Source organism: Pecten maximus, chromosome 13 (genome assembly GCF_902652985.1).
Source record: "Pecten maximus chromosome 13, xPecMax1.1, whole genome shotgun sequence".
In the NCBI taxonomy this organism is placed as follows: domain Eukaryota; kingdom Metazoa; phylum Mollusca; class Bivalvia; order Pectinida; family Pectinidae; genus Pecten; species Pecten maximus.
The window spans coordinates 17118658-17145659 of NC_047027.1; the positions used below are offsets into that span (position 1 = coordinate 17118658).

The 27002-nt window shown below is 35.0% G+C and overlaps 2 protein-coding genes across 6 annotated transcripts in view; one reads left to right on the forward strand and one right to left on the reverse strand.

Moving 5' to 3' along the window:
- The window catches only part of LOC117341429 (leucine-rich repeats and immunoglobulin-like domains protein 2), a 46542-nt gene extending 43321 nt beyond the window's left edge, over positions 1-3221 (reverse strand). The window contains exon 1 of one of the 2 annotated variants that reach the window (XM_033903279.1): positions 3051-3221. In XM_033903279.1, the coding sequence (XP_033759170.1) occupies positions 3051-3132 (82 nt within the window). In that variant the 5' untranslated portion in view covers positions 3133-3221. The remainder of the gene's footprint in view (positions 1-3050) is intronic. The other variant, XM_033903278.1, reaches the window with a different exon arrangement.
- A 6300-nt stretch (positions 3222-9521) lies between these two features.
- Positions 9522-27002, forward strand: part of LOC117340311 (cilia- and flagella-associated protein 44-like) — a 35618-nt gene continuing 18137 nt past the window's right edge. The window contains exons 1-17 of one of the 4 annotated variants that reach the window (XM_033902079.1): positions 9535-9598; positions 11913-12872; positions 17102-17958; positions 17989-18160; positions 18502-18667; positions 19093-19255; positions 20322-20461; positions 20836-21015; positions 21793-22072; positions 22642-22803; positions 23126-23273; positions 23574-23668; positions 23867-24067; positions 24559-24669; positions 25353-25511; positions 26444-26567; positions 26879-26985. In XM_033902079.1, coding sequence (XP_033757970.1) covers positions 9550-9598; positions 11913-12872; positions 17102-17958; positions 17989-18160; positions 18502-18667; positions 19093-19255; positions 20322-20461; positions 20836-21015; positions 21793-22072; positions 22642-22803; positions 23126-23273; positions 23574-23668; positions 23867-24067; positions 24559-24669; positions 25353-25511; positions 26444-26567; positions 26879-26985 — 4074 coding nt within the window. In that variant the 5' untranslated portion in view covers positions 9535-9549. Of the gene's footprint in view, positions 9599-11912; positions 12873-17101; positions 18161-18501; positions 18668-19092; positions 19256-20321; positions 20462-20835; positions 21016-21792; positions 22073-22641; positions 22804-23125; positions 23274-23573; positions 23669-23866; positions 24068-24558; positions 24670-25352; positions 25512-26443; positions 26568-26878; positions 26986-27002 lie in introns of all 4 variants that reach the window. The other 3 variants (XM_033902078.1, XM_033902080.1, XM_033902081.1) reach the window with 3 other exon arrangements.

The window sequence follows — 27002 nt, forward strand, 5'->3', positions numbered from 1 at the left end:
ATTTTACAAATTACACATCCAACAAAAGAGTAGTTTTGATTGATTGAAAGTAAGTAATTATAAAATGCTGTTGTATATTTTTACATAAAACCTTAAGTTACAGTATTAGGGAACTTATTATCTAATAAACGAAATAAATTCACTGCTTTAAACTTTTCCACAGATTTTTCCTCAGATTGTATCTACATGTAATTTTAACTTAAAATGGATAATGAATAAAACAATGTCAAGGAAGTAACTATAGCCTCGTTGTTCATTAAATGCATCATTTCTATGCTACACAGTTATCAATATCATTTACATCTTGTGAATCATTTTTCCTGTTGTTGCTGCAATATTTCATACAAAACAGGAAACATTTATGGATTATATGCAAAATGTATGTAAGTGTTCAAATATGATCCCTGCGGATGAAGTCACATAAAGAAAAGAAACACTTAACAACACAAGACTGTCTTAAGCTCTTTTGTCAGATAGCATGTTGGCTTTGTTTTAAAACAGGATATGTACAAAATATGTACAAAATAAATATATTCTCTCGAACATCTTTATTATCATGCACATTAGTTTTTTTTCCTTGAAAAAAGGCTGTGCTATCTTGTTATGTGATAACAATATTTATATTTTGTTCGAAGTATAACTGAGTCATGTGACAATTATGACTAACTTTTACACTTTACAAGCCACTTGGACCCTGGCAGTAACATGTAGTGTGTATCATTTAAAGGGTTTAAGAGTTTAATCACCTCACATTTATGACCCCTCCATGTCCCAGACATAAAACTAAATTGATATAGTTGGGGCAAGTGGTGGGTAGAATATGGACATTTTATCTCATCCCTTCATTATAAAGGGTTCTACAAATCTGGTGCCAGCGGTGGGATGATTTCACACATACCAGTGGTTAATTTTATCTCTGCTTGGACATATATAATGACCATTTGGAACAACTCTATCAAATACATAACAAAGAATTCTAGGGAACAGGGTGAAGGGTGTATATCTGTCAACATGCTTTGGTTTATAACTGATTGCTATATGTGGCATGCTGTCGTTTTAATCAACTTGACAATGGAACTTTCAAACATTAATTTAAGGAAGGGGACATTGGTTGCTTTTTGAACAATGATGCACCCTGCGTATAGTGTTTGAAAGCTCCAACTGATGTCCATGAAGAAATCCATATCAATATTATTGCTTTATTTTTCTTATATATTTTACAAACAAAATAATGTGTTCAATGTTTTAACAAGTTATCTAAGCTCATAATGTTTTAACATGATCAATTTATTACAAAGAATGCTGGAATAAACTAAAAAAATGCTGGAATAAACTATCAACACAATCAGTGTCTAACTATAGTTTTATTGAATATCATGATGTCAAACACAATGAATCGAAAGATGTTTTTAGTGGAGCAGCATAACAACTCAAGGTCAATGTATAATTACAGGTAGGTTCCAACAGCACCCCGACCTGATAGTCGATATGTGTTCAAAGCTTTTTTGTGTTCAAAATTTCAAAACATACTTCTCTTTATGCCAGATCTAATACACTTTTGGTCTGTGGACCCTGCATACAAAACTCTCCACCTAAGCTTAGTTTGAAAACAGTAAATCTGTCAAGTATTCCTTCTTGAAGGTTGAAGTTTTACAAAGTTTTATCTAGATTGACAAACATACTCCAACTGTCACTTCATTCCAAATCCCTGTGTGATATCTGGGGCATAGAATTTGCTGCTTCACAACTGCTACTGATTCAAAAGATTTGCCAGTCGTCTCTCAACATTATTTAATCACCAAGACATGAACAGCATTATTAACATAACATTTTCTTTCTTTTCTTTTCATACCTTTCATACACTTTTATACACACTGTTCTATGATTTTTTTTGTGAGTTAAATGCTTAGTGACAACATTATGTTATGAACATATAATTTTTTTTCTTTTCAACAGACTCAAATCATACTTTATATACTAACTTCTTGTTGTTGTTTAATGTATTTGTATTAAATAAAGTCCACTGTTTATCGAGACCAATATATAATAGTTAGAATATTTACTGACGAATATCTTACACCTAAGTTATTGACAACATTCCCAGGTAAGGGTCTTACTCCGGAGATAAATCCTCCTAAGAACCAGTACTATCGTTTATCTTCACAGCTAAGACAGATTACAAACCTAAGTATGAGATAGCTATGGGTATACTATTTAAATACACATTGATAACTTTTCTTCTAGACAGTTTGACTTCTTGAGTGACAAGACGAAATTTGTAAAATTTAACATGTTTTTGTCTCTAATTATATGACCATGAAATTGTCAAAACCGCAATCAGGAATAATTCAAATCTTGTGACAGACAGTCACATGCTTTATATCAACACAGAAATAATGTGTCCTTTGTGGCTAAAAGGAAATTCTGTAATGCTAGAGTCATTTGTTCAACTAAACTTGGCTATATATATATGTCATAAATTGTGTATTTTTATTACAAGTTTAAAATGTTTAGACAAGCCTCTGGTACTTAACACTGGGGGAACTGCTTTGTTGTAGTTTTTTTCTGACGATATATACCTAAGTGTATTATAAAATATAACTTGTAAATCGGTCTCTCCATAAGGATGTGTATTCAGGAAAGCTTCAAATGGTAATATGAATTGCTTTATACAGAGACAGCTTCAGACATCCATATAACTTCGTGCATTATCTCATACAGTTGAGCAGTTCCATTCAGCCCGGCTTGGTACGCTAAGGTGTGTATCACTCACAGTCAAACAGGTGCCCGTTCCTTAGGAAGCGCTAGTGATATATTTTTACGGGTCGTATCAAGTTCTCGCTATTTAGATAAAGTTCTTTTACAAACATACAGTATAAGGTGACATTAACACGTTCTGGTTTAATCTCTAGAAAGAATAACAGTTAGTGAAGTGAAGGTTTAGCCAAGCGAGACACTCCCAAACAGACGCTATTTTTATCTCGAGTAGACGACACAGCCGGTTGTTCCCGAGACACGAGTGTTTTATATATATATTCAGCGTTACCTACCTTTGACAAACACCAAAACTGCGACAGTCGTGTAAAGAAAATACTGCAATAAATCCATGATTCTGGTTTGTTTAAGATCCATGTCGAAATTCTTGTTTTAAAGTTCTTTTGCTGCTCAATTCAAATTCAACACATCCGCCATCGTTTGAGTCACTTCCCAAAATGCCCATAATGCAGTTCGGCCCAGGTAAAACTATCCACCTGAGATTGTTTGAGGCGCCTTTGGGGAAATCGTTGTAGACTTTTTATACTAATCATAATATTAAAATATTTGCTTTAAAACCAGATTCTAAGTTTCAAGACAAAAATAAAGATAAAAAAACGGCTGCCTTGATATAGATTTTTGTCGCGGGATGTTGACAGCAAGCTAGGGAACGATTTTTTAAAAGATTACAATGTGTCAATTTGAACTAATAATAACAATACCCCGTTCTGGCCTCCGGAAGGTACAACCCAGGAAGCTATAATGAGTAACACACGACGAAATTGAGTGATGACTGTCACTTTACTATTTAAATCGATATACAGTCACTCATGTATTTGATTATAAATTTACTCTGAAATAGATACATTGGGTAATACATTGATGGCATGTGTAACTCTCGAGTTTTATTTCAAATATGTCAGTTCTATCTTGACCGTGGATGAAAATCATGAGGGCAAATTTGTGTCAGAATCCTTTGTTGCGACTATATTTTTTTTTTTTTTTTTCATTTATAACTAAATGTCGTTTTTTAGTCAACATATCATTTCATTCAAATGCAGAACAAAATAATAAGCAACAAAATTGCAATAGTCGAGTTGCGATATATGTGTTGGCAGTTTGAACTTTTGTAATGATAATGGTGAGGATGCGAATGTGTGCTTAAAGTCTACGTCATTTTATTTTGTTTGAACATATCAAAGAATTTGTCATTTTTGAATAGATATATACTTGCTTCTGCCTTTCTGTTTCCACAGTAGTTTGTCAATATTAAGTCATAGCAGAGTAGGAGCGTAAATCATTAAGTTTAGCTTAAACAGAATCCATTACCATCAAGCAATAAGATTGCTATATGGTATGGTATGTGCTACATATATATGTGATGTACAGTTTTATTTCAGTAAAATGCATAGCCAACAAATTATGTAGGATTTAGAATGAAGCTATTCTATCGATAAAAAATATATATTATACTTTTGGAATTCAAGGTTTTCATTTTCGGTATTATGCGTACAATGCTTGGATATCCACAGAAGGGGCCTGTTCATTCCGGAATTGAGACGAATGCGGAAATACTGGTCAATTTTACATAAGTCTATTTTGCTACGAATTGATTTTGATTTAAACTAATTTTATGGTCCTTATTAAATGACAAATTGATGAAAGACAACTTACGATTTCTTCTCTTTAAATACATCATATACAATCAGGTTTACATCAAGTGACGCACATTATTCTTGTGATTCACTTTGTTATGATTCACTACTTAAAACATGCTGGCAATATTAATTAGATTACGAGAAACTAAAAACCGTATTTCTGCGCTCATAAAATTGCCACATAAGTCGCCTCTTCCTGTCTGACATACTGTATTTCTGACTTTACTTGTCAACCCTCCATATCTATAGGGGAGGATAACAGTTTTTATCCAACAAGTTATAAAATGCCATTCACTCTCAATTATTTATCATGATATGTCGTTTCAAGGAGTAAGTTTGTCGTAACGAGGTTTGTACTTTCCCAAGACTTGAACGTTTCACCTCGATCCCCAAGGAAATTCCCCCGAAAAATGGTATCTATATTGATACCGTTGAGTGCTACTAGTAATTCACTTTCAATCGACCTCCATCGGTTACACATTTTATGTCTTTATTACCGTTTAAAATATCCAAACATACCATGGACAAAAACAGTTTTAGAGCGAGAACAAAGCTCCATATCATAAACAGCCTATGTATTTTTTATCCGGCTTTACAAGCATTGAAGAGTTACGGTCCGTTCATACAGGTTTATATGTTTAGAGGTTCAATTTTAATGTTCAATGTTTATTCAACTTCAGCCTTACGACTTATAAGCGTATTAAAGATTACATAATACAATTTATAATCCCGGTAATATGTAATACAAATTAACGGAAGATGGACAGCATTAATATAATTACTTTATTGGAAATAAGTATTACAGTTAGGTTACAGATGTTATGACATTTCTGAGCGGGAAGATCGAATGGATAAGTGAGTGGAGTATACAATAGTGTAGTCAGGGGATGGACGGCTATAATGTTGGTAAACCTAGAAACTGATATGGGTGAAAGGTAAATAAGCTAAGGCTGATATCTACAACATTCTGTGAAATATAATTTCATGTACTCCCCTACAAAGCTCTTTCCTGTTACGTACAGACAACAGCCGGACAAGGTTATATGAAGATGGACGGTTCCAGTAATACATTTAAATAAATTCTTTCGATTATCTTTTTCGAACGGACATATCAGAAACTCATCCTCTACCTAGTTTCGGTCACATTGTGTTTAGAGGTATATGTTTGGCATATATTATTTAATATAAAATTGGTATGTTAACGATAAAGGCATACTATATGATTACAAATATATGTGCATGAAAATAGACATACAGTGTACAGACTAGAATTACGTACACATCTATTGAATAATAATCCTTGATGTAATTTAAATTCTTCCAGCCATCAAGAAAGAAAGTACTCTACATATGACACACAATCGGGCAGCAATGACATTAATTTCTCAGCATACAATAATAGCCCTTTGATAAGGTCGATAAATGATGAAAATATCGATCGAGGAAACAATTTGTCACATAATCGGTCTGTTATCCATAAAATTAATTCGTGATTGGAATTTTTTGTATACGTCACTATTTAGGCGTCTTTCATTGGCTGTACCGGTCAGAAATCAATTGTGACGTCATAATATGGACAATGACGTGACGTCGTGAATTGTGAATGGCAAAAAATGTCTGTCTCCGTTTAATTCTGCCCTCCACATTATGACTATCAAACTTTTTTTGTCAAAACGGAAGGGGTTTTTTTGCGTCATATGAGAAAAAGTACCTTCTATCTGTTTCATTTCAGATTTTATGATTTTAAGATAGTGGTCAAATTTTTGCTACCTCAGGTTCGCAAAAATAAACACTTTAAGACTCGTTTAATCCAATCCCATATGAAGCATCAGCGAATTTGTTCCTCTAATAAGATTTTCCAAAGGAAATCTGTAAAGAACTGTAAAAACGTTCCTAACATGACAAAGCATTACCAAAGACTAAACGTTCCTTGACTATGATTCTCCACATGAAAGCATTACTGATTTAGATGAAAACTCCAACTAAGATTTCACATAAGAAAACATAAACAGTGTTTCCTCTGGCCCTGGCACCATGTCTGGTGTAGGCTAAGGAAAGCATAGTCAGAGTTTCATTTGGCCCCAATACCCATGTCTGGTACATGTAGACGAAGGAAACATAGCCTGGGTTTCCTGTGGTCCTAATACCATGTCTGGTACAGTACACTGTATATGTAAGCTGTGGAAAACATAATCCCAGATTCCTTTGGCCCTAATAGTATTATACCATGTCTGATACACGTAGGTTAAGGATAACACTACATAATTACAGAGAAAAAACTCATAAACTAAGATTCCCATATGAAGTAAGTCCTGATATCAAAGAAAGTCTCGTTAGGAAGAACGTTTGTTTCTGTAATGTTTTCTAATGAAATTTACGTTGAGTGTTTTCCTTCAATTAAGAGACGTTGATGAAAACGGGGCCCGGAGGTTTGTTATCTAGTGATTTACGACATATAGTTTAACAAACATGAAAGGCACCGCCACAATGTTAGTGGTGATAATCTATAGAGTATCACTTCCTTATATGGTGTTCTACGTCACAGGGGATCAATACCTGTCCGATCTACATCTGCCCCTGAAGGCCAAACACAGCCCGGTCAAAGGTTACCGATATCTATACAGGTAACAGCGGTTTGTATCAACAATATATTGTCATAACTTCCGGGGTGGTATTTTTGTCACAAACACTTTGTGTAAAACGGAAAAAAGACCGCTGTCCGTTTTCAGTTGTAGTCGCCCCGTTGTCAATACGCAGGCTAGTTAAAATGGAGTATCTCATTCCTTTAAGGAGCAATGCTTATCCAGAGACTTGTATATCTTGTGATATTCAAGTCTCTGGCTTATCTAGTACTCAACCAGATGATATAAAACATTGTTAACCCTATAAGATATCTTATGTATGTACTTTTTTATACGATCTAACAGAAATATATATATATATATACTAACCTAGTTATATACGTTTCTGATATAAAGAAAAGTTTGTGGGATATCATATATTTTATGAGATAACTTAAATATAAAAGATACAAGATACCTAATTAAACTCTAATTAAGCTATCTAATAAAGAAATTATATATATGATAAACATTATGTTATCTTGTATACTTTGTCGTTTATTACACGAACCGTTAAAAACATATATAGTTCTATGTCATAAAGATGTCTCGTCTTAATAACGATCTGTGTGAACAGAGGTCTCTTAGCCATAGGTGTTTAGCACCCTCATTAGTCAAAGATCGATTATGACTTAATACATATGTACCCATGGGCAGTTCAGTTGTATTGCATCTGTGTCAGTAAATATTACATAGTTGCGACATGTTCGATGTTTGACCAATGGATGCACAAGGTCTACAGGTATTGTATTATAGACTTGTAAATTAACTTCTCGTGTCTCCCCTTTAGTTGGTGACTATCAAATTGGACCTAATTCTGACTGTTCATTAAAACTTCGTAGATTAACAACCCACTTATCTACACACCTGTGTAGGTCGGTCTGAACAGTTCGGACACTGGTCACTACCGTGTTATCTGCCTAGCTCCCTATCATATTTACAGGTATGGCGTTGATGGCAGTCGCGTTGATTACCAACGACAGGTATGACCCCCCGAGGCCACGATTTTAATCAATTCTCTAACGAGATATTGTAGGGAACAGTAGGCAGATCTATGGCACCAGGCTGACCAGTTATACTAGTCAGATATTGACCCCTGGCTACTTTTTACGCTACACGTACAGGATGGGCCGATCTTTCTGTCGTCGTTCGATGTAAAGGGGATGATTGACATGGTACAAGGTCCACTTGTACAGGTGTGAGTGGTACAATATCATGGCTACATGTTACCAATGTATAATAAAAGCCCTGATGGCAATTATACGAGCGGTTTTGTCCTAATTGCAACTTGGTACCCCTGTCTGGCGAGTCGGAGACGCAAATTAAGTACGGAATATTGTTGGAATGACACAACATTTAAACTGTTCTGCAATCTTGTTTCCTCGTAGTATAATACAAACTCCAGCGTTCTTAGCTGATTTTTTTTACTACAATACGGAAAACCCTGTAACATGAAACATATACAAAATGTTGAAGATTTTTTACACTGAAATTCAATATATAGCATGCAATACTAATATGCAAACATAAACAATTATCATTATATTAAATCCGCAAACTGACTTAAAAACGAAAGGAGTGGCTTTCATGAAAATCTATTGAGAAGAACAGGAAAGGGGATAGACCATGTTAGGGTGTATCATATGGCGCGGGAAGGATGTCATAACTAATTATTTCTGCCTAATTATTTTGTTTCGATTATTGCCTAGACAATAATAATTTTGCCTAAGCAGAAATCGAATTTTGACTAGGCAGAAATCGACTTTTGCCTAGGCAAAATTATCTAATTATGACATCCTTCCCGCGCCATAGTATCATGACTGGGTAAAAATCGACTGAAACATACAATTTAAATCTATGCAGGACCATGTTCTCAAAAGGAGAACCACGAGGGTGGCAATAATCACGAAGAGACTATTAAGGTTTGGTTTGATATTCCCAATGTTAAAAAAACTACCAGAACTCTCAACTAAAACGAAAAGATAAATAGAGCACACTGGAGTATCAATAACAACCGAAAGCTACCAAATCACATTTAAAGGGAAACAACTCTTACTTATTTTACAGCTAAATGGGTGTAATTTCCAAACCATTGAAACAGAGACCAATTGAACCGGAGAGCTATATATTAAGCATATACATGTATGTATCTGATAATATAATGAAGAAATAATAAGTATGAAAACCCGAATATATACAATACTTCTTCGAGTACTTCTTCGATTGTACCGATTTGTAGCAACTTACTTGAATAAAATTACCTTCAATACATTTATCAACAAGACTATTCTCAACAGTATCACAATAAGATGAGATTTAAATGAAAATATAGATACAAAAAAATATATATTGTCACGGTAATTGATCGCCAATCAGTAGAATCTAGCGTGAAAACAAGTGCAAATAACATCTGCATCAAGCCGTGCTGACAGAGTTACGTGCCTTGAAATAGCTCTTTTTGATACGCATATGTTATACGCATGCGCGATATACCATAGCAACAAAGTAAATCCAAGATGGAGGGCGACGGTGAAAAACCACCTTCTCCGAAGCCGGAAAATCCAGGTACACTTTTAGAAATGAACCCTCGAGAAATTGCAAGCGTTAAGAAATATATAGCTGAGGATGTCGTTATATTGTACGCAGTGTATGATGTTGTTATGAGATAGTCTGATCTGTAAAAGTAAACGGTAACTGCTACGTGCCCGCGGAATTTTATGACACTGTCGTTGTAAACACACAATTTCACACTAAGCTTTTTGTTATGAAGTCCTCTTAACAAACCAACTGCGTCAATTCGTATTGACTGTTAGGTTCCGCCATATAATAAATTTATATTGTATGATGTTGTTGCAAAGCAGACCTCTGACGTTAGCATAATTTGTCGATATGCAATCTGGTAATTCGTGTACGTGTTATGAGCCCATGACTCGTACGCTCATTTCAAATTCTGCAATGGAAAACACACGTAGCTCATTTAAATTGGGAATATGTCAGATAAACGAGTACTGATTATTCGCACTAATGCGATTTTACCAGTGATCAGGTGGTAGGGCTTTGTCCGTTGCCCGTGTTCAGTAATGTTCTCGTTGTAGCATGTCAAAGTTTTTAAACATCTGTTGTGAACATATAAAGATGTAACACCACCCCATGTATTGATAATCAGCTAGAATTAACCAAGATAGGAACAGTTCTTTAGGCTTTTTGAAACAAAATCTAAAAATAAACTCACCAGACGTTTATATAACAAAGCAAAGATGGACCCAAGCTTGAATAAAGCTTGTACAAAACAACAACATTGAGATAAATATACGGGTAATATAAATGCCATCATGCTAGCCCTGCTACAGACATGTTACAACATTTCTGATGGCCAAAACTCCAAAAAAGCCAACTGTGCACATTCTTTATTCTCTCCTTGTCCTACATAATAGCAGTCAAACATATCTAGCGTTATATACGATCTTACTCAGCTGATTGATCATGATGCTTTGCCAGGGATTGTCACATTTGAGATTTAATTCCTGTAAGGACACTTGACAGGAAAATGTTTTTTCCCAGTTCTTTCGCATTGATGCCCAACTAAAATCCCACAGTGCAGGTGGTATTGAGAGTCTTGGGTTGAGATATAAAATCTCAAGAAATTAAGGAGTGTAAAAGGAGTCAGTCTGACAGTGTAGCCTTGTACATAGTGTTAAATATGGTCTCTGTGATTCAGCTGACAGAGCATGCTACTTTTGCTGAGGAGGTAGTGCCCGGGATTATCACGTCGCAGACCCGGATTTGATTTCTTTGTCCGGACACTCGGGACACATTTTAAAATGCAACAGTCTGGTACATCAGTGTCAAAAAGTTTGATAGTCTTTTTAGAAGAATCATTGAGGGGCACCAATCCTTTAGAAAATAAAGAGAAATAAATCTTCAGATTAGAAAATCCTCCAAAACTAACATTGTTCATCTCCAAGGATCTAAGAAAATCCTTAGTGGGATACTGAACCTTCTTGAAATGAATAAATGAAACAGAAAGGAAGAGACGCATCTTAAATTGAAACCAGGTTTCTGATCATTTTATTCTTCAACTTTTATTGCTGGTGGTCTGTTGATGACAGCCTGATTAGGCTGAAATAGCACAACGCGTTAGGCCAATTAGGAAGATATATACTGATCAGGAATCTAGTTTCAAGATTGCTTCTCTTCTTTTATGTTTCATTCATTGTATTATGATAAGTTATATAGCAATCACTGTAAAAACAAGTGCCATGAATAATCTTCTGTATCTTATAGTATTATTACTATAAAATCACATAACCCTGTCCATGCTACCCGGTATTTCACTATACACAGTCACTATTATATAGTGTACTAGTGAAATAGAACCAAGGACTGAATTGATTATCAGACAGAAAGCTTCGTTGATATTTGGTAATTCAGTCAGATACATTACCTTCCTTATCCTAAACTTGTATTTAATCATTTGTTTTGAGATTTCAGTTGGATGCAGATTAAGAATTACCAGTAGCATAGATCTTAGTTTTTGCTCCTGAATTTGTTTGGCTTTTAAATGGTAGATGAATGCTGACTTTTGTCATGGATAAGACATATTATTTCCTTTTTAAAATAGTGTAAAGTTATTGAAATTGCTTTTATAGGTTATTTGCTAGTTAAAATGTGGACATAGTTATTTCATTTCATATCAGTTTTGTTTTACAATAACAACAGGAAAATGTCCACATGATAGATGTATACAAACACATATGATACTTTTAACAAACTCAGTGTTGAGGTTGTGATATTACAAACAGCATTAGTTAAATGTATGACACATTTTCTAAAGATGATATGTTAATGATATATTGCTTTTATTAATTTGTCACTCGAGGATCCCGTGACTCTCCGGCATCTGGCTCAGGAAATGAGGGCACTGGTCGTAAGTCACGCAATTTAAAAGAGGCCACCTCACATTTAAAGGAGGAGGCAATGCGTAGATACAGGTTACGTCAAGAGGCAATGGCATCAGACTCGGGTGGTGAGGGGACTCCCATACCACCAGAAACTCGAATACCAAAACCGCCAGAAGGGGAAAAACCGACCAGCAGAAGAAACAGTCCTCGACAGAGAACAGTTCAATCAAGTGAGGAAGCAGGAAAGCAGAATGAGATTTCACAACCAGAATTAATTCACGAAAAGAGTGATGCATCTCTCCCTGTATCTGTTGATGAGAAGATGGAAGAGAATACGGAGCGCCTTGTATCAAATTCTGTAGATCTTCAGGAATGGGGGAGTTTGTCCAATACTCCTGTACTTGAGATGGAACAGAGCAACCTGAGTCAGGGGAAGGTTTCCCATACACAAGTGATCACGTCTACCTCGGTTGACCTTGACAATATCAGCAGCCAAATCATCACCACCAGAACAGATGTGGAGCAGATCGAAAGTCAAATCATTACTAGCAGTGAGATTTCAGGTCTGGCCGAGTCGGAGATTCATCATATGGTGGAAATGATGGAGAAGAACCAGGGAGAAGGGTTGGAAAAGATAACCATCACTACAAAAGAATTTGTTCAAGATGATCAAACTGTTCAAGATAGTGAAATCCAAGAAGAAAAGGACAGCAGGATTCAGCAGAGCTTGGGAGTAGTCCAAATGACTGCCCGCGAAATGTCTCGAGAACCATCTATGGAGGAAGACATGTTCAAGGAAAATTTTGAGGTTGTCCACCAGTCAGAAAACAATGCTGTATTATCACAATTATCTCGTGAAGGAACTTTGGTTGAGGAGCAGATCGTACCCACACAAACAGGAATACAAGACGCTGCTGTACAGGCAGGAGAATCGGGAGGTATTGCGACTGTGCACCGCCTAGCCTTCTGTTCTTTCCAGGCCCTTAGACATCTTCTATACATTTTCAATGCTTTTATCTCAGTCCACTCTTTGACATTTCAGACTATTTTGCATGTCCACATCAAATTTCACATTTTATAAACCATTAGTTTTAAGCTATTTTAAATGTGTACATGTTCATAGATCATTATGAAGGACTCTAATCATTTATGTTTTATGGTTATATAGATTGTGGTGAATTTTGGCTGAAAAAAACCCAACCATAATCTAATACAGGCAATTGCAGATCGCAGTTAAAAATAAAGATAATATTTTCATTTATGAAATTAAAAGTAAATAAATTCAGAAATCGGAAAGATATTATTATAGTCCGATTAAAATCGAATCTTGATCTACGCTCATCTGGAAACTACACTCACCTAATGGGAACATAGATTAAGACACAATTTTAATCTGATTGGATAATGTTATTTTGGATATTTTTATCTTTTGTTCTTATTTTGAACCAATTGAATTGAAGGAATTTCTGGTGTAGTGAAATTACATGTGAGAAAACGTTATTGTGATTTGGTTTGAAAGTTAACAAAAATGACCTTTTAGTATTTTATTGGTTAGAATATTACAAAGATTGAATTTGTTTGTAATTTTTGACCATAATTATCACTGAACATGGACATTGGTTATTATTAGTACTTGCCAATTTATCTCTACATTGTATTGAGCCTGAGATCTGTCAGTTTTACACCCGTCAATTTTGACCTCTTGGTCCTAATATGTTTCCTCTGTTAAAATTCATTCAATTTTGTAGAACAGTTTAGTCAATTGCAAACAAACAATTTGATCAATTATTGTCTCTAGCAGGATTTGTTGTAAGACATTCGAAGACAATTTAAGAATTTATCCCTGAAAAAGTTGAAAAGTTGGCAAGTACACTGATAAAGAACACAATTTTGAAGATATCTTCCTTTTCTGTGGAATGTTATATATATTTTGCTAGCTGCAGGAACTGTAGATCATTGTCCAATCGATTGATATTATGTACTACTGAAGGTAATACCTAATACATATGTATATCTGTAGGAACTTGTGATTCAGTAACTCGATTGCTAAAGCCTAAAAACAAAACATTTGAAATTTGTATGCATGAGATGGTGTTATTTTTTGCCATTTTGAGGAAAGATTAAAGATTAATCTTAAAATTGGGAAAAGTATCTAAATACCCTTTGAAAGTAAATATTATAGACAAATTTGTAGTCTGTTTCAGAATTTTATGCGAAAAATTAATTCTGTGAAACCTTTTGTAAAACTCAATCTGCACCATCGATAGAAATACATGTACCTCACAGGGCATTTATAATCTTTGTCAGTAATTCCAAATAAATGTAACCAAGGTTACTGAAGGTCACTTTCTAAAATATTGAATGCTTTATAACTCTTTGGTTGGTAAACTAAAATTTTAAAAAGGGACATAGATTGGACGAAGGACTATACATCCTGTAGCTAACGTGAGTGCTAGTTTAGAATTGATTACGACCCCACTACTAGTTCATTGACTGTAAGGTTTGTACCAGTAGATGGTAGATTTGTGTGACAAATGTAGACCCTTGTGTGAGTACTTGTAGATTATGTTGATAAAGCTGACCTATAAACCACAGTTCTAAAGTTTATTGTGAAAAACATATCCCGGAGTACCTCTAACATTTGGTTTTATGTGAATAAATTTTCCCACAAAAGGTTAATAAAATCTTGTTAAACCCACTCGAGGATAGCATTTGGGTGTCTGCAGCCAAGGTCAATATTCCATCACAAAAATGGAATTATTTTGATGTAAAAAGTTGAAGATTTTTCTATTTAAGTGTATTGTATTAATTCCAATATATTTACTTTTGCCCTAAAAATTATTACTTGCAAAATATATTGGTACACAAAATTAAGATTTAGAGTGGGGAAACACATGAATTTTGACATAAGATTGTATATTTTGTCATAACTTTACTTACTTGCAGTTGAAAATTATGCAAGTATTGTTTACAAAAGAGAACTAGAGAATTTATATATAAGTTAATTACCTACGGAATGGCTTTAGAACACTGTGGTTTAACGGTAGCTACCTATTTGAAGTTTTTGACTACCTACCCCAATCTTGTACTAAATTTACTGAAGTCTTCTCTAAACAACCATTTGCCTTTGAATCATCCTCATTAAAAAAATACATTAGAATAGATAAATTCCTCCACACACAATCCAATATAAAAATATTTTTGATCTGTTGTGTTTTCAAAAATTTGTTTTATTTATATGTTAAAGTTTTAAACTTAATTATAAAAAATGTTTGGGCCCATTTTTATTTCTATTTTATCTTCTTTTTTTTAACTTGATTGAAGTAAGATTATTCTGAAATACTGGATGCTATTTATATCCTTACAGTCATTGATCTGGTACAGCAGAGGTGGGGTCCAGTTTGGAGGGTGGGGGGCATGTTGTCACAATTCTTGTTCTTCTCACAGCTGGGTAACCCAGCATAGCTATGAATGCATGGAATGTTTGCTTTATTTATTGTAAAATGCATGTTATTTTCACTTTTCACAATCTTGATAAATGATAAAGATTTGTCAACAAATATATTTCATCAAATCTGTATTTTGTGGATTTTTTCATCATGTACATTAAGAATGTATTGTTGGTTTTAATTCACAGATTTTGAAATTAAAATAAATATTTTATGACAGAACTTGTATTTTATTAGATTTGCTAGTAATATATACCCAAAGCTATACTTAAATATAAAATTGCTGAAACTTCAACTTATATAATCTTCATCATATCATAAAATATTGACCAAGTATTGGAGAAAATTTCTAGGTGATATACACTGCTTCTCTTTCTACACATCTCTTCAGCATTCAGTTATCAAACGATTGTGCATGTATATAATCTATCTCACATATTATTTGAGAATTTTTTTTTAGTTTTATTTACAGAGGTAAAAAATGTTTAAAATAGCATAACACCCATACTGAAATTATACTGGCCTAATTTGATATAATAAATTTACAAATTTAATTAACATGTGAAAATATCCACTGGTCAAATTAAACAAGCGTGTTAAAATTTTGTACTCGTCCAAACCTGAAAATTATTTTGTACAGTATTTTAGGAAATATCTTGATAAATATTTGATATTTATAGCCTGCAAAATTATATACTGGCCAAGTCTGAGCTGGTTTCCCCATCATGTAGCAAGGGAATCTTTAAACCTTGTACTTTAGTGTACCATGGTAAGTTATAAGTAAGTCAGCATTGGCTTCGACCTGCTGCCAGCAAATTGACATTACTCTGGAGAATATTTTTTGTAATCTGAAGCTAAAATATTCTATATTAAAAGAAAAATGATAAAATTTCATTGATGTGAAAAAAATGTTGTTTGATTTAAAAAGCTTATCAAAAATATGAGGAGTATGGGTTTATTACTGGACAACAGCATACCGTTACTCTGGATTTCTCCTGAACTACAAGTCATAGGGGTGGGCTTATTACCAGGCATGGGGTTACTGCATGTCACACACAGTGAAATAAAATGCCTTATGATACAAAATGTTTCATCAATTGATGCTTGTTGCATGTACACTCTTTACACGCCGCTGGCGTAGCTACCGTGTATGCTAACCTTGTATGCCAAGGCATCCCCATTTTTTTTCTGAAAAAAAATTGAATTAAGAAAGAAAAAATGAAGCTACGCCACTGCATATATACTCCTCACCATGTAGTGCTACATCAGTAAGCATCACTTCAACCTGTAATGTACAAATTACATTTTCTAAATTTTTTAATCTATTTGTTGTCTAAATGTTTCCTCCTTAATTTAGTCTTTATAATCGTAAATTATTCTCTTTTTATAGTTGTGTGTTGTGTAAAATTAGTAAAATGACTGAACTAGATTCTGATCTGTTTAGAATTTAATTGTTGTATATGTTCTGTGGATGTGATAAGTATATATGTAGATTTCACCAAGAATTGTCTCTTTGTGTAAATTGTTTATTCCCTTATAAAATGAAAGAAAGATCAAATAACATGTTCTAGTTTTGGGGTTACATGCATTTATAAAGTCTAAAGCTAATTTGTTGCTCCTAATGTTTAAAAAAAAAAGATAAGTTATATGAATTGATGATGTATGGTGAATAATTAGAAATTTGACAACATTTTATATCTCTTGTTTTTGTTTGTTAGAAGGGACCGATGGAGAACAAATACCTGAACCACCTCTAGTAGAGGCCCAGGGGCAGGAGGCAGAAAAGGCCCCAGAACAGGAGGCAGAAAAAGCCCCAGAACAGGAGGCAGAAAAAGCCCCAGAACAGGAGGCAGAAAAGGCCCCAGAACAGGAGGCAGAAAAAGCCCCAGAACAGGAGGCAGAAAAAGCCCCAGAACAGGAGGCAGAAAAAGCCCCAGAACAGGAGGCAGAAAAGGCCCCAGAACAAGAGGCAGAAAAGGCCCCAGAACAGGAGGCAGAAAAGACCCCTGAGCAGGAGACAGAAAAGGCCCCTGAGCAAGAGGCAGAAAAGGTCCCAGAACAGGAGGCAGAAAAAGCCCCCGAACAGGAATCAGAAAAGGCCCCTGAGCAAGAGGCAGAAAAGGCCCCTGAGCAAGAGGCAGAAAAGGCCCCAGAACAAGCAGAAGAGGCACCAAAACAAACAACAGACGGAGAAAAGCTTGAAGAAAATGTTAAAGTAGGTGAAAAGACAGAAGGAGAGGAAGGAAAAGAACAGACTCCTGGTGAGTCAGAGCAAGCACCTGAAGGTGAAAAGGCCCCAGAACAAGTGCAGGAAGGAGAAAAAGCCCCTGAACAGACACAGGAAGGAGAAAAGGCCCCTGAACAGGCACAGGAAGCTGAAAAGGCACCTGAACAGGCACAGGAAGCTGAAAAGGCCCCAGAACAAGCACAGGAAGGAGAAAAGGCCCCAGAGCAGGTACAGGAAGGAGAAAAGGCCCCAGAACAAGCACAGGAAGGAGAAAAGGCCCCAGAGCAGGTACAGGAAGGAGAAAAGGCCCCAGAACAGGCACAGGAAGGAGAAAAAGCCCCTGAACAGGCACAGGAAGGAGAAAAAGCCCCTGAACAGGCACAGGAAGGAGAGAAGGCCCCTGAACAAGCACAAGAAGCTGAAAAACCACAAGAAGATGGCAGTGGTGATAAACCTGTTGAGGGTGAAAAAGTTCAGGAACAGGAAGAATCTGTTGCAATGGACAAGCCAGGAGATGAAACTGCCAATGCTTCAAACAGTGATGGGAAAGGTAAGTCCTAGATATGTACATGTATTCAGTTCTTTTGTTGATCTTACAAAAAGAAAAATGGAATAGTAAAAAGTTAATCTTACAAAAGGAAATACGGAATAGCAAAAAGTTTTTAATCTTCCTTTGAAAATCAAAAGAACAGTTAGTTTTTATTGTTTGTAACTGATACAATTATACTATTGTTAATTTGTCATGTAGTTATAGAAGATGAAGAAAACATTCATTTGAATAAAAACGATAATTATTCAAAATTAATACTGAATACTCAGGATAATACTACTAGTATTGGTATCCTGCAAGCAGACATTTTTCATTTATTAAAATTCATCTATCTGTAACAGAAGAAACACAAGTGGAGGTGAAGGAGGAAGCAGAGGGTGAGAAAACACAAGAAGAAGAGGAAGAAAAAGGCATTCCTTCCAACTTCTTCTATGAACTGGACAAAATGACATCCAAGCCAATGATAACAGAAGACTCTGGTCTACCTGAGGACATGCTGTCACTCCAGTATCCTTTGTTACTGTCGTCCTGTGACATGCTCACGTACAGGTCCAATCCTGTGACATGCTCATGTACAGGTCCAAACTGCTGGGTAGAAATATCAGTCATCATTTTGCCATATATATGAATTGTGTCACTCCATGCAATTTATTTTGATGTTTACTTTTTTTGTACCTTTCCAAAAGTGTGATGTAAAAAGGATGTTTTTTTTTGGTGGAAATTATCAAACAGACCATAGTTTTCTCAACTGAGTACTTTGTTTTCAAGATATGGTGACTTTTTTCAAGATTTGTATTTTTTTTCTTCCAAAATAGAAAAATTAGACCCTTTGAAAATGACCAATTTTACATTATTTTAAAGTTTGTCATGGTATAGTTTTCGTATAATATACATAACTATTCAGTGTTGAGTTTCCTTGACCGTTTCCCTAGATATTCTTTTGGTTACGACTGTACAAAAAGAGCTAACCTTCATTTACTTGATGAGAAAACTGTGATATTTGCTGCGGGAAACCTGGTTCAACTGGTGGACCTTCAGACTCGTGAACATACGTATCTACGTAGTACAAGTGGAGGTGGAGTTGGAGCCCTCGCGGTCAGTAGCAATGATATCTCATTGAGATGCATATTGTATAATTGGTAATATTTGCAGGAGATTGAATTTTTGAATATACATAAATGTGTGGATCGAAACTTCAGAATATTTACAAGTCGGTGTTGTGTGAAATTTAATACCTGCAAACTAGTTCCGAGTGAGACCTCAAAATGTTTTCCCTCCTGAATTTAACAACTATACAATACTTCTATTTACCTTAAAGAATAGTTTCTTGCTAAATAAACATATTGCTTTGATTATGGCGGAATACAAATATTTTTCATGATTATAAGATTTTTGTTAATAGACTACAGGTTATTAGAATTTATATACTGATATCTTAAAGCATTTCACAGAATACTTAAAATTGCTTTTTGTATATTTATCAAAATGTAAATTTAATTCCATTGAAAGAATGTTATCTATATACCTTCCCTAATTTAACAATTAAACGCTTGGTAGATTGTATTTATTGGCAAGATCAATGCAATCTGGGTGACAGATAAATAGAATGACGCCCGTTAGGGCGTCATGAATATTTATCTGTCACCCAGATTGCATTGATATTGACAATAAATATAATCTAACAAGCGTTTAATTGTTATATTTACATTAGATACGTTAAACTTCACTTTCTCTTTGCTAAATCTGGGATTTAAGTTAAGATATTCCCCTGTTTGTTCAATTGAAAGAACGGCACATGTGAAATCGATTTCATTGTAGTGCTTGGTTTGCATTCAAATTGATGTGTAATACAAAGCCTTGGCATGACTATGATCAACATAGCACCAAAATGACGTCATAATTACGCGATTGTTCTAAGTCGAAATCCTTGCTAGGTTTGATTCACCCGCAACGCATTGCCAAACATTTTTTTGACGCTGACGGAAGTGACGTCATGTGATCTGGGCTGCATTTATACGGTGATCAATACCATCTGGTTTAACACAGGAGTAATGGGAGACCGTCACACAGAATGTAAATATAAGATCTTAACAGACAAATGATGTAAGATGGTTTGAAAGGGAGACAGACAAATCAATGTTTAGTGTCTCTGCTGTTGTAGGTTCATCCAAGCAGGAAGTACTTTGCTGTTGCTGAGAAAGGAAATTCTCCTAACATTAATATATTTGAGTACCCCTCCCTGAAGTTGTACCGGATCATGAGGGGAGGAACAGAGAGGTCCTATTCCTACGTCGACTTTAGGTCAGTCAGAGAAAAGATACTACTACATTTTGATAAAATTTGTACTTAGTTTGAAAATTATGATAAATATTTTCGGATGACAAAATGAATATACATGTATATGTGAAGCATTTCCCTAGCAACAGGCCAAAAAATTACTTAAGATTTCTTATTCAATACCTTTTAAATACCCATTAATTTAGATATCAGCAAAGAAAATCTGACCAAGAATCAATAAGTGCCTGGTGTTAATGGGTGTTCATTCTCAATCAGACCTGATAGATTAGTTGAAATAACAAATTGTATCCAGAATTAAATCACGGATATCAAAATCTCCCTAGATCTCACAGAATTTCATCTTCAATACAATAATAACTTGTGTTGTTTGATTTCAGCTCGGATGGAGAACTGCTGGCTTCTCAGGGAGGTAACCCAGATTTCATGTTGACCGTGTGGCGATGGCGAGAGGAAATGACTGTCCTTAGGTCCAAGGCTTTCTCCCAAGATGTTTTCCGTGCAACCTTTTCCACTGAGCTGGAAGGTCAACTGACCACTGCCGGAACAACCCATATAAGGTAAATAGGTCAGCTGACCACTGCCAGAACAGCCCATATAATGTAAATAGGTCAACTGACCACTGCCAGAACAACCCATATAAGGTAAATAGGTCAGCTGACCACTGCCAGAACAGCCAATATAATGTAAATAGGTCAACTGACCACTGCCAGAACAACCCATATAAGGTAAATAGGTCAGCTGACCACTGCCGGAACAACCCATATAAGGTAAATAGGTCAGCTGACCACTGTCAGAACAGCCCATATAATGTAAATAGGTCAACTGACCACTGTCGGACAAAGACAATATAAGGTCAACTATATGTTGGCTAATACACCTGCATCAATGGATTGCTCAATTCACCAGTCTCCAGAAAAATCAAGAATGGCATCATATTTACCCCGGTACCCTCAAATAAGCCCACTCCCCCAGTTTTATCCCCTTCTAGTACCATATTTACCTCAAATAACCCCTCCCCCAGTGTAAAAGTTTAGTACCATATTTACCTCAAATAACCCCTCCCCTGGTGTAAAAGTTTAGTACCATATTTACCTCAAATAACCCCTCCCCTGGTGTAAAAGTTTGAGGCGGGCTTACTTTTACATCACTTTTAGCTTACTATTTCCAGATTGATGGATCTGCAAAAATGAAGAAATGGACTTATTTGTTGCCTGGGATTTAAAATACATTATGTTTTCATAACTGTCCTGATCCTGTGAGCTAAAAATATTACTATTCAAGTTTTTGTTCTCAAAGTGAAAAAGTTCTTAAATTGGCATGCTCTTATTTTTAAGGTTCTGGAAAATGGCTGACACTTTCACAGGTTTGAAACTTCAAGGAGCTCTTGGTAAGTTTGGCAAGACAGAGATTTCTGACATTGAAGGATATGTGGAGCTTCCAGATGGGAAAGTGTTGTCCGGATGTGAGTGGGGAAACATGCTGTTATGGGAAGGAGGCCTCATCAAAGTGGAGATTTGCTGCAAGGGGAGAAAACCCTGTCACATTGGTAACATCATGCAGATCCTATTGGACGAAGGAGAGTTGATGACTGTCGGAGAGGATGGGTTCATCAAGGTAATAGCTGACAGACATGGCTATGATGGGACTGTGGGGTTAATAAAAACAGGAGACATTATATCATGCTTAGACTGGCCCCTTGTCTGTAGAATTTATGAAAAATTATGGACAAAAATTGAGCTTTATATCATTTTGATTTTTAAGAAATGTCTTCACTCCTAAGTTTCAAACTTGAGGAAGATGAGCTTGTGTATGAATTTATTTTGACAAATCTGGACAGAAACTTAGGGCTGATAGGCCTTAAGTCTTTAATATGCTATGGTTTCATACAGATAATTAAAACTGATCTGAAATAGGTCATGCAGGGTTTTAAAAGAAAAAAAAAAAAAAAAAACCTGAAGTATGTCTTTCAGTGGAGAAATATGTCATTCAATAAACATCAGCTATTCCTTATTTCTCAGATAAACCCATGCCTGGTTATAACATTTGGACTCTCTTATAATTTTATTTCTGGAAATAGCTACTCATCACAAAAATTGAATTCTAACTCATGAATAAAACAAAACCATGTGACTTTCAAAGTATTTTCAAATAGTTCAATGCATATGTGATGTATTTGTCTGTAGGTTTGGGACTTTGAGAGTGTTGACACAGCTGATACCACAGATGACACTGGAATGTTTGAAATGGAACCAATGAACGAACTCCGAGTGGGTGATGGTGTCAAATTACAATCCATTAGTAAATCTTTTGATGCCGAGACTGAGATGACGTTCTGGTACGCCCAGGTGGGTACATTGCATACAGCTACAAAACATGAGCAAAATTAGAAAATAAAATGTTCCATTTTTTTAATGATTCATAATTTCTTTGTTTTACCAAACGTTTGGAGCTAAAAAGATGTTTTGTGACAGCAAGCGTGAATTGGGCTCAAATTCTTTCTAGAATTTGAAAGGCACAATATATATTTTTTTTATTACTGTGTCCTAGAAAATAGCAAAAAGAAAAACCTTTGAAATTAAAAGAAAATTTTACACAATACTTTATATCTATAGAGGTACCCTTACATAACTCCCAGGTGTGAATTGCTGTTGTTTTATCCCCTTCTAGGATGCTAATGGAGGTATCTGGAAGCTCGATTTATCATTCTCCCATACCTCCCTGGCCCCAGAGAAGATGTTTACCTACCACGCCGGTGCCATTCTCGGCTGTGATACATCGCCTGTCAGTCACATAGTTGCTACTACAGGCCAGGATCGTAAGTATCTTCACAAACTTAAAATAGTCTGAAGATAAGCTTTCCTAACATTGATTAAAAAATATCCTGAAAATGTTTATTTTTGGCTAGTGATACCACTTAATCTATAATAAGTGTATAGAGCTATAAGTCAAGATTCAATGCGTGTATACTGTAAAGAAGAAGAAGTAAATGAAAAAATCTTTGTCAGTATAAGTTATTTGAATAGATTTTAGATATTAATGTTTTGCCATTTTCGTTGTCCCAATATGAAGATTTCCTCCAAAACTTAAACATTTTGGTATTAACTTTGGTTAACAGACACTGTCAGAGTATTTGACTACCTGCAGCAGAAACAACTTTGTGAGATGAAATTTGCATCAGGAGGTTCTGCCCTTCTCTGGGCCCCACAAGTTGTGAGTATTTTGTTTCTATTTGTTGTCAGTTGACTAAATTTTCAGACAGGCAGTCAGTTAAAAAGTTATGAGAGACTGACCATAAGCCTATTTGTTTTTGAATTTTAGGGTATAACCAAGTTATAACAGATTAGCGCTATGAGGAATTGTAATTTGATTTCTTTACACAAAGTAATTCCAGAAACTTTGTCATTGTAGGTGGATCCTAAGGGAGCTACAATTCTGGCTGGATTTATGGATGGCGTAGTGAGAGTTTTCAACATCAGCCAACTGACTGACGATTCCACTCGGAAACATAAGAATGACTGTGATCTGGTTTTACAACAAGCCTTCAAACCTCATTCATCTGTTGTCAACAGTATGGCCATAAACAAAGCCGGGGACATCCTCGCCACAGGGGTAAACAAATTTACTTTATTAAACGATGATTGTTTGAACCAAAAACACTTTTCCATTCAGTTTTTAACCAGATACTTTGACAACTATGAAAATTTCAACAATAATTTGTTTTGGTAATATTTGTTATCAAATACCCAACAGCCATGCTGATAACAAATACAAATGTATTTCATTTAGGGGCCATAGGTATTGCAATGCATTCATCTATGAAATTCTTCAATGAAAGCGATCACCCTTATTACACTAATAACAACAATTAAAAGTAGTAATAATGCAAATTATGCATGTTTGGCTGAATGGAATTATTAATTGACGTACTGAAAAGTTGTCAGTTGGCTGTTTAACAATGCAAAAAAATTGATAAATAAATAAAAGGTATAAAATCAAAAAATAAAAATCCATGTAAAGATGTAATTATAAAAAGAATATTTTGTTATTGTGTAACTCGTTTTTTTGTATGGACATTGTGTTAATGTATAACATATTTCCAGGGTGAAGATGGAACAGTTTTCTTCCTCACCGTCGGAACAACATACAACCCTATTGGTTTTATTAATATGCCATCAGCCATCAAAAAAGTCCAGTGGTCTCCGGAAAGTAAGGTACGCACAATCATAGACTGGAAATGAAGTATTACAGATTGGAGAGTGAACATTGACATGAAATGAATGGGAAAATGCTAGTGCCGAACTTAATATGAAAAATTATTTATGCCACCACCATGAAATAAGGGAAGGGGGCATATAGTATTACCCATGGCCGTCCCATTGCATCCCGCCACAATGCAACGTAACTAGCTAATCTCAGGAACTGCTGATGTGATCCTCACCAAACTGTGTTTCAGGGTGTCGAGTGGTAGTGGGAGCATTTATGTCTGACAGACATTTTCTAGTTGTTAATTTATCACATGAATCTACTTTAAAACTGGTTATTTTAAGATCAAATTTTCCTGGTTCTGTTTTGACTATAAAATCTTTTTCATCACAACCAGTATAGGATTTTATTTGTGATGTTTCTGTTTATTTTTATAATGTTCTTATACAGTCAAACTTGTCAATTCAAACTTGGATAACTAGATCAAATCTTATATAAGATATCATTCGTACCAAACCCTGAAACTTGAATCCTCAGATAAGTCAATTTTTTTTTGCAATACTGATGACTTCAAGTTGTTGAAAGAATTGAAAAATATGTTTACTTTTGATATCTTTCTGCTTTTTTGTCAATTTTGTGACCTGAGTTGTTTTGCTAAATCTTCTTTTAACTTTGCTTTCTCTAAAAACAGGATATCAGGAGGGAGACACTTCTAGTGTTTTGTGACAAGGGCAAAGTTATAGAGGTCGAGAGTCCAGATGGCGCCACGTTTGATACATCACACACTTTCAAAATAACAGGGCTTAAAACCCGAGAATATAACTTCAAGAGTGTCAAGTCCACTCTCAGGGTGAGTTTAAGTGAAGTTAAAGCTCTCTGTAGTGTTAACAGAAGAATGACATATAATTTTTTGAGAAAAGTTTTTAATTCTTACTTTGACATACAACTTCAAGGTTTAAAATTACTTTATATCATACATAATTCTTTGACATCAGAATTCTAGTTTGTGATTTTAATCTCACTACTACACACTAATTTTCATACCAGACAAACAAATATGTATCGCTAGCTTCAAAACATAAGAAGGGCTTTTGCTCTCATTTCGGATGTGGCTTTTGTCTCATTTTGGGATGAAAATTGGTGAATTGGAAAGACCTTTACAAGAGTAAACTGCTGATTTTGGTTTTGATATCATGTGCAAATATTTCAATGGAAAACCCTGTACATAAAGTCACAATGATATTGGGTTTCTTAAATCTTTCAATATTGTAAATTACCCTTTTAATGAATCATCAATTAATGACAAATTAATTAGCATATTGATCAAATGGTGTAACCATAAAATAAAAGGAAATAACTTAAATAGCTTCAACTTCAATTTGTGTGATCAAATTTTCCACAATATTTGCTAATGCCAAAATAAGATCAATGATAAAACTTGTTTGCTTATAGTCAAATTTGTGATTTTTTTTCATCAATCCCTGAACAATTTTAACTTTGATTTTTTGAAATTTCCTTTTGTAATATGGTAAAAAGAAACCTGTTTGTTCAATATCAAAATTTTGAAGGAGATTTTTTTTTAAATTTCTTATCTTCTATAGGCATTCGAATTATTGATATAATTTCTTCACTTAAATAGTGTTCACTACAATAATAATGTTTGTTCAAAATTTTGAAAATAACTAAAAATTTTAAAATTTGTTGTGCTTTAGAGTACAAACATCCATGATAAAAACCTTGAAATATTTCGGTTTTAATTTGTCATCATTCATTACATCTCAGCATGAGGAGGAGCTGGAGAGGAAGAAAATAGAAGAAGAAGCGAGAAAGAAGAAAGAAGCTGAGGAAAGGAGAAAGCGGATAGAGAGAGGATTGGAAACAGAGTCAGAACAAGGAGATGAAGGAGGTCTGTACGGAATAAACTATAAGTACAGTGTATGGGATAGAGATTTTGATGTTTGTTGTGAATCCCAAAGAAATCCCAATTGTATACATTGTGATAAGTGAAGTTTTATGATATCAAATTGATATAGAAATCAATCTAAATGTTATCTAAATGTTTCTCTGTCATCCGCAAATCTTATCGGGAAAACTTCTGATCTTGATAAAAAGTGTTTTGGGTATAGAGTAGGAATCAGCGTGGAGGTATTAGTCGGCCATCCTGGTGACAGTTCTAGTTGTTAAATGATGTAAACACTAAACTGATTTTTGTTTCAGAAGAGGAAAAGCAGCCGGAGGAGGAATGGACGCCATATATACCATCTGATCCTAGTCCAATCCTTGAAGGTTTCTACACTGAGGACGGCAGCTTCTGGCTCTCCATGGTACAACTACTTTATTT